At 45.8% G+C, this 9,025-nt stretch overlaps 1 protein-coding gene across 1 annotated transcript; it reads right to left on the reverse strand.

Annotated features, from left to right (window-relative positions):
* Positions 1-1,593: 1,593 nt before the first annotated feature.
* Positions 1,594-5,311, reverse strand: LOC109744296 (uncharacterized). Its single transcript, XM_073505196.1, has one exon. It carries the CDS (start codon positions 5,286-5,288, stop codon positions 4,149-4,151), a length of 1,140 nt encoding a protein of 379 aa, XP_073361297.1. The 5' UTR covers positions 5,289-5,311; the 3' UTR covers positions 1,594-4,148.
* Positions 5,312-9,025: the final 3,714 nt, after the last annotated feature.

Consider the following 9,025-nt stretch of genomic DNA (forward strand, 5'->3'; position numbering starts at 1 on the left):
TATTGGGCGGTTTCTTTATTCAAGGACCCTCGGAAATTGTTGTTAGCATTAAAACAGGCCCAAAATCATCACAAACAGAGTTCGCAGGAGTGAGTTATGTCATTTTTTGTGGGTGTGTTACTCCTTGTGTGTTATTGTGGGCACGAGATTCCGGGTCTCCCTCCAGGTGGTTCTAGGCTTAGGGACGTAGTCTGTGTGCCAATTCGGGCCTAAAAAGCCGCCCAATGGGAAAATTCTCTGATCCTATAGATAAGACTCTTATCCTAAGAGGTCATAACATTGATTCTATAGATAATGCCGAAAAAGTTGCCCAATGGAAAAAATGTGATCTCTTTCCTCCTCCCCAGAGCCCTAATTGCCTCTAAGTGAGGGAAGATTGTTGGTGGATCAAGGAGTCACTTGTCGACCTCCCCCAATGTGAGCTCTTCTTCTTGATCTAGGAACTGGAATTTTACATATCTTGTCCTCTGGTATCATCATCCTGCAAGAACATGCTTGTATATTATTCCTTCGTCTGAAATTACTTGTCGCTCAAATGGATGTATCCAGATGTATTTTAGTGCTAGATACATCCGTTTGAGCAACTAATTTCAGACGGAGGGAGTACATACTAGTGTGTTGACTGATACTGTAAGTGTTTGGTTAAATGTTTTGTTGCTGGCTTGTGATTATTCATCTTTTTCGAGGAAGGGTGAATTTTATTAACTCAAAATGGAGCATAAAGAAGATACAAACACGATGAGCACACATTCGGCCTCTGCATAGCTAGAAGCCTAGAATGCACACAGCCAACACCAACACACGCATACAAACACACCGATAACTAGCAAAATCATATGAGACCAAAGCTACGTGTAGGCGAGGGGAAAACCCTAAGGGATCAGATCTGCAATCGGCAAACTGCGACAATGACCATATCCGCACCAACCATATCATGACACCACATGGACGATGAGGTTCTTCAACAACAATGCCTTCAAGAAGGGAGCAACGCTAAAGCACTGCCGTCACTGGATCCAGCCACGAAGGCCAGAATCTAGGTTTTCACCCTGCAGAATCAGTCCGGGCATATTCAAGCAATGCCTTCAACAAGATAACGACGAAAAAAAACATCGCCATTGCCAGGTTTTCACCTCGGAGTTCGAGACCGGGTGCTTGAGTAGCACCACCGACTCAGGTCAGACTTAGGCTTTCACCCCGGAGCTCGAGTCCGGGTGCTTGAGTAGAACCACCATCAATGTCACTTATGTGTTGTCGCTACCACTTTTCCGCGATCTCAGCAGCTATATGCGATGTGCTACCGCCACCGCTGCATGTGATTGTTCGTCTACCCGAAGAATGTTGCTGTAAGAACATCATGACACAACTACAAGTGCCGGCTCAATCCTCTCCCGGCCTGCAGATTCACCATTTGACTTGTAATCTTTTGACGTTAAATGATCGCTCTGCTATCATCACTTCTAGAATTTAACCATTCAAATGGATGTGGAAAACCATCACTTCTAGAATTTAACCATTCAAATGGATGTGGAAAACCGACGAAGATTGGTAGTATTAGTGTTCAATACTAGGAGAGGGTGGATTGGATTTAAACATCAGCTTTGCAATAAAAGCGATATAAGCATCCTCCATGAACTTCTACAAACATCTTACAAATGCATTTTGCATGAGATAAGCATGCCACCATATAGTTCAGCACAAACTACTGAAGCTTGACACTATACAATTAAGTGAGCCAATCAGGTGGTGGATACATAATAAGCACAAGTAGCAGAAATGATATGAAATCTTCAACAGGAAAAAGAAGGTGGATCCGACGGATATCCACCGTGTGCTTCTTGTTCTTCAGTAGCTCAAAGGGGCATCATATTTTCTCGGCATCATATTTGCCCTTTCAGAAGCTCTTCCATTTATTCTCCTTAACATGGCATCAGTCACACTTGCTTGAGTCCTGGCCATCAGCATATTTCTTTGGACGAAGTCCTGGTTATAAAGGGAAAGGGTGTTTACTGTTTAGATGCGACAACTCGAAAGAAAATATTAAACCGAAACAAACCGAGGAATATAAAGCATGTGTCTGCAAGCCTCTCTTATTTATAAAAAGAAAGGAATGTATTCAACTGAATGACCAAATGGGAATGAGGATTTTAACTCGCCATAATACACAATTTTCATGAATACTACTCCAACCGTTCATAAATATAAGATGTTTTGGATATTTCAATACGGACTACATACAGACTGAAATGAGTGAACAAACATAAAAGATGTGTCTATATACATCCGATTCAGAAAAAAGTTAGAACATCTTATATTTGTGAACAGAGGGAGTACTAGTTTGCAATACAAACCTCTACTTTTGAACTGCCACTAAAAGTCATTATGCTGAAGAGTATCCAATTTGATTGAAATGCTCATAAAGCCAACTCTTATTTGCCAAACTACACAAACATGTTTCTGAAGTTATCTAGACAACTAAACATGTATTTACAGTTCCAGATTAGAAATGTTACTGGGCATAGACATCAGCACGGCATCTGGATTCATGTGTTATCGCAACAACTTAGTATTCACCTATCATTTTGCATGTTATGCAAGACAGAGAGATAAAATGTAGATTAAGAAGTTTGATTTATTAGTACAAGCAAAGACGTTATAAGCTGCCACTAGGTAGAACTGCAGAAGCCTATCATTATTTAATCAGAGTGATTGATTTGTAGATGAATGAGAGGCAAGATAGGAGCCGTCATTACATAAACTGGCTCTGAGAATGTCACACCAAGTATCACGCCGTATTGTCATAGGAGCAACAAGAGCTGAAACTAGGGAATCACTAGGGCATTGCGTTGCTGGGTACAGTTGGTTGTGCCACCAACCATCCAGGTTCCAACCCCACTACTCTCTTTCAAAGAAAAATCAGAGGTTGTGCCATCTATTCGGACATAGCAGTGGAGTGCAGTCCACAACAGTTTTCATATTTCCCATTAGGCTCAACACACGTTTGGGAATCGGATGTAGTGTATGTCTCAGCTGTCCATGAGTAAGACGTTGGTTTGACTAGTGCGTTTGCCACGTGGGAAGACCAGCGTCAGTTACAATATGTCAGTTGCAAGTTTTTAGCATAATCACAGATTGGGTCATTCCAAATATGATACAACAACAACAAAGCGTAATTACAGATTGGGTCATTACGAATATGATGATGGTGAAAAAACATTTTTTTTCCCATGGCCTAATTTAGCAACATCATGAGCAATAGTATGATCCCAAGTCGCTACTTGCAAGTGCATCATGAGATGAAAACACATAAATTTGAACATTCAACCATTGTGGTCAATTGACTGCACGAAAAATTATAGCTATTCCACCTAACACCACCAGACTTGATAACTTGGTGATGATGCCAGCTGGCAAAACCCAAATTTAGCATGCTATCTAATGCAACCTCAGCTGACTGTGAGTCTCACCAGCCAAAACAAGAATTCATTAGACATGATGCACACTGCACAGCCCAACAAAATCCAAATATAGGTGGTGCAAATTGCCACTTTTGATAAATACTGCTGCTTGCTGCTACTAAAAGTAATACTTAGGACTGTATGAAATGTGCTTAATGGATCTCACCACAAAGTAACGAACTAAAGAAATCAATTGGTGAGAAGAATGTAACAATTCTGAAAGGACCTAGCAGAAGCAAATGGTTTAATAATTAACTAAAGACGGAGGGGAAAATGTACGAGAAAAGACACTGAAGGGAAGGTAGCAAATACACATATCCAAATCCTGTGCGTACTATTCACAATAAGACTGTTGATTACTGTTTCTATATGACACTGAAAATGATGACAGTAATATTCACAGGATGAGAAACAAATACTTGCCTATGCTGAAATTCACAGTTTTCGAATTTCACAGATGTACTAAACTACTAACCATTAGAATAGCAACTAAATAATGACAAGCAATATGAGTGAGTATTATAAAGGGTTGAAAGTAACTTGGGAGTTGGCCATGTCAGCGTTAATTCAGGACCGTTTGTCAAAGTATAATGATAATGCACACTTGCAAGAAGACCAACACCTGCATCATATTGCAATGTCATATGGCTGCAAAATAAGAAATTCAAAATAGAGGGCAAGCTTATCACTTCAAAGAGTTGGTGGGGATAAGGGCGGTGGGAGATCGGCATACATGTGACCAATCATGACATAATCACCAGTCTGACAGAACCATTCAACCTGGAAAGTCTGGAGATTCAGTGAAAAATAGTCTACTGTTGGCCTATCATCTTTTGGATACCCAATTAGGAGTAAGTATCCACCAGCTACACCCTTGATGCAATAGCGATAATTTTCTGGCAAAGAGATTGGAGGCTTGGGTTGCCATTGGTTTTCCCCATTCCCATCCTTGCATCGTGTGGCATACAAGAGATGATATACACCACGTTTAACTTTATCAGAGATAGTAAACATCCCAAACCTTCCTTCCTCTGCCTCCACAATGGCCATGTCCCGCATATAAGAGCCAGGTGGAGGTGGAAGGTCGACAGTGGAGAACTCCATCCCGCGCGTGTCGAGCACGAGCATGTCGGCACCATCACAAGTCTGCCAACAGAAGCATCCATGGGCGTAGTAGCGGCGCAACGCCGCGACGCACCCAAACACGTCAAATGTGATAGGATCAGCGAGCCATTGCCCAGCGCAGGAGGAGAAGACGAAGAGGACGAGCTTGGTTGTGCACCGCACCAAGCACATGACTCTGAAGTCTCTGAATGACGAGTCACCAGGAGGAGCAAGGAAGGGCTCACGCTCCACGATGTCCGGCTGATGGACCAGGTCGGCTAGATGGTCGGGGAGGGCAGGCAGCAGGAGGTAGCGGCGGTGCAGCGGGTCGCAGACGGCGAACTCCGTGACCAGGTCGCTGGGCCTGTGCATGCTGTTGCGCGAATGGCTGCCCGCCTTGAAGCGGGGGCTGAAAAGGGTGCAACCGTCGAGGACGTCGCGGCGGTACCAGCGGTCGGGGGACGGGGGGAGGAAGGGGCAGGAGAAGTCGGCGCCGGCCAAGGTGGCCGCTGCGGCGGCGGAAGGGTGGGGCGGCTGGGCCGGGGTGAGATCCCAGCAGAGGATGCCGAGGAGAGGCGGCGGGTGGAGCACGCGGAATCGGCGGAGGAAGGGATGGCCGGTGATGACGCGGCGGAAGGAGACGCAGGCCGTGAAGGCGCGCGCGAGGTCGGCGGCCGCGGGGAGGCGGAGGAAGATCTCCTCCAGGAGTTCATCCGGGAGCGCCATTGGGCCGGCGGAGCACGGGGATCTGCCACTACCGTAAACCACGATTTGGATGAATCGAGATGATATCAGCCATTTTAGCTACTTTATTAATTACGTTGTTGGTAAATTAGGAATAAAATTATGAATTGCATTAATTGAAGTTGAGTTAGAAACAACATTGATTGTATTAATTTTTAATTGATTTTGACAACAATGTTAACTTCACATTAAATTAGGAAACCAGGTTGACAACATTAATGATTTTCCCTCCCCTTGATCTTATCCCAGTGAAAGAAATGTGTTCATGCACCAAAGACTGCCAACCGTCCAACAACAACACCTGGCCGAGCCGCTCAACCGAAGGTGCAAACAAAGATAGCACACGAAGCTCGACCAGAGCAGTTGGAAAGCAGCATCGCCCGGGACGGCAACCCCTATCCCTATGTGACGACACATTATTTTAGTGGAGAAATGAGGACGCAATTGCAAGTCTGCAGCTGTTGCAAAGTGATAAAGGTCATTCGTACCGATACATGGCATAGCTCAGATTTCTGAAAGGCCAAACCTTCGGCAACAAAAGGGGTGAGTCACTGGACTGGGAAGCCGCGTCGTAAAAGCTCCCCAATCGAGACTGCAAGGCGAGCTAGCAACTCACGGTTGGCTCTGTTGCTCGAGGTCAAGGTAAGGATGGAGGAGTGATGCCGTTTTTTCAAGGAAGGAGTGATGCAGTTTAACACCAGACAAAGACGAAAATTACTTGGCGTGGACGAGCTCGCGCGCTCTCTGTATCGTCTCACGTTCGTTCGCCTAGGGATGCGGAACCTCCGTGGTGTTGCAGCTGGCAGACGAAGGTATAGTTAATGCGTGTACGCGACGGCAAGAGACGCCGTGGTAGCCTACGTTGGTGACTGACGCCCAAGGGTGCTGACGGGGTTTCCTGCGGCCCGTTTGTTTGTCGTTTCATTTGGACGGGCGGCCCACCAGATGTAGCTAACGCGGGGGGTGCCTGGGGAAAAAGGCTCAGCTGCAGCGAGATAAGGCCAACTCCACCGCGCGACCCCATCCTGTCCGGCCCCGTCCGTTTGGGGTAAAAGGGACAAACGAGGCGGCCCAGCACGCGACGGCCCGGACCCATCTTGTCCGTTTTGTGTCCGGGCCGACCCATTTCGAGCGCAAACTTGCCAGGATCCATCAGGGAGCCGCTGCCGTCTCATCGAGGATAGATCCGCCGGAGACGCGGCGGACACCAAACGGACGCGCGCCTCATCCGCGTCGGGGCCGCGTGGCAGGCGGCCATCTATCTCCCACCCGCCCACATCAATGCGCACGAGCGGGCGGCCCCACCTGTCATCCGCACATCGAAGGGTCGCCGTCCTTCTTTAAGTGGAAACCCTGGACCGGTCGTCGTCCACACTGCCCCACGCCACCCCGCGGCCTCCTCGAAACCCGACAGCGCCGAACCCTACCCCTCCCTTGTCCTCGAGCTCGCCGGCCGGCCACCACGAAGCCATGGGCTTCTGGAACCGCAAGGGGAAGCACGACCGTGAGGCCGGCTCCTCCTCGAGGCGCCGCCGCGGCTCCGTGAAGAAGGAGGAGCCCGCGTCACTGCTACCTCTTGAGCACTGCGTTGGTTTTCCCTTGAAGAGGAAAGGGTGATGCAGCAAAGTAGCGTAAGTATTTCCCTAAGTTTTTGAGAACCAAGGTATCAATCCAGTAGGAGGCTACGCGCGAGTCCCTCGCGCCTACACAAAACAAATAAATCCTCGCAACCAATGCGATAAGGGGTTGTCAATCCCTACACGGCCACTTACGAGAGTGAGATCTGATAGATATGATAGGATAATATTTTTGGTATTTTTGTGATAAAGATGCAAAGTAAAATAAAAGCAAAGTAAAAGCAAAGGAAATAACTAAGTGTTGGAAGATTAATATGATGAAGATAGACCCGAGGGCCATAGGTTTCACTAGTGGCTTCTCTCGAGAGCATAAGTATTCTACGGTGGGTGAACAAATTACTGTTGAGCAATTGACAGAATTGAGCATAGTTATGAGAATATCTAGGTATGATCATGTATATAGGCATCACGTCCGAGACAAGTAGACCGACTCCTGCCTGCATCTACTACTATTACTCCACTCATCGACCGCTATCCAGCATGCATCTAGAGTATTAAGTTCATAAAAACAGAGTAACGCCTTAAGCAAGATGACATGATGTAGAGGGATAAATTCATGCAATATGATAAAAACCCCATCTTGTTATCCTCGATGGCAACAATACAATACGTGCCTTGCTGCCCCTACTGTCACTGGGAAAGGACACTGCAAGATTGAACCCAAAGCTAAGCACTTCTCCCATTGCAAGAAAGATCAATCTAGTAGGCCAAACCAAACTGATAATTCGAAGAGACTTGCAAAGATAACCAATCATACATAAAAGAATTCAGAAGATTCAAATATTGTTCATAAATAATCTTGATCATAAACCCACAATTCATCGGTCTCAACAAACACACCGCAGAAAGAAGATTACATTGAATAGATCTCCACGAGAGAGGGGGACAACATTGTATTGAGATGCAAAAAGAGAGAAGAAGCCATCTAGCTAATAACTATGGACCCGAAGGTCTGAGGTAAACTACTCACACTTCATCGGAGGGGCTATGGTGATGATGTAGAAGCCCTCCGTGATCGATGCCCCCTCCGGCGGAGCTCCGGAATAGGCCCCAAGATGGGATCTCGTGGGTACAGAAGGTTGCGGCGGTGCAATTAGGTTTTTGGCTCCGTATATGATCGTTTGGGGGTACGTAGGTATATATAGGAGGAAGGAGTACGTCGGTGGAGCAACAGGGGGCCCACGAGGGTGGAGGGCGCGCCCTAGGGGGTAGGCGCGCCCCCTACCTCGTGGCCTCCTCCTTTGTTTCCTGACGTAGGGTCCAAGTCTCCTGGATCATATTCTTCCTAAATATCACGTTCCCGAAGGTTTTATTCCGTTTGGACTCCGTTTGATATTCCTTTTCTCCGAAACTCTGAAATAGGCAAAAAAACAGCAATTCTGGGCTGGGCCTCCGGTTAACAGGTTTGTCCCAAAAATAATATAAAAGTGAATAATAAAGCCCAATAATGTCCAAAACAGTAGATAATATAGCATGGAGCAATAAAAAATTATAGATACGTTTGAGACGTATCAAGCATCCCCAAGCTTAATTCCTGCTCGTCCTCGAGTAGGTAAATGATAAAAACAGAATTTTTGATGCGGTGTGCTACTTGGCATAATTTCAATGTAATTCTTCTTAATTGTGGTATGAATATTCAGATCCGAAAGATTCAAGACAAAAGTTTAATATTGACATAAAAATAATAATACTTCAAGCATACTAACAAAGCAGTCATGTCTTCTCAAAATAACATGGCCAAAGAAAGTTATCCCTACAAAATCATATAGTCTGGCTATGCTCTATCTTCACCACACAAAGTACTTAAATCATGCACAACCCCGATGACAAGCCAAGCAATTGTTTCATACTTTTGACATTCTCAACCTTTTTCAATCTTCACGCAATACATGAGCATGAGCCATGGACATAGCACTATATGTGGAATAGAATGGTGGTTGTGGAGAAGACAAAAAGGGAGAAGATAGTTTCACATCAACTAGGCGTATCAACAGGCTATGGAGATGCCCATCAATAGATATCAATGTGAGTGAGTAGGGATTGCCATGCAACGGATGCACTAGAGCTATAAGTATATGAAAG

This window comes from Aegilops tauschii, chromosome 7 (assembly GCF_002575655.3).
Source record: "Aegilops tauschii subsp. strangulata cultivar AL8/78 chromosome 7, Aet v6.0, whole genome shotgun sequence".
Lineage (NCBI taxonomy): Eukaryota > Viridiplantae > Streptophyta > Magnoliopsida > Poales > Poaceae > Aegilops > Aegilops tauschii.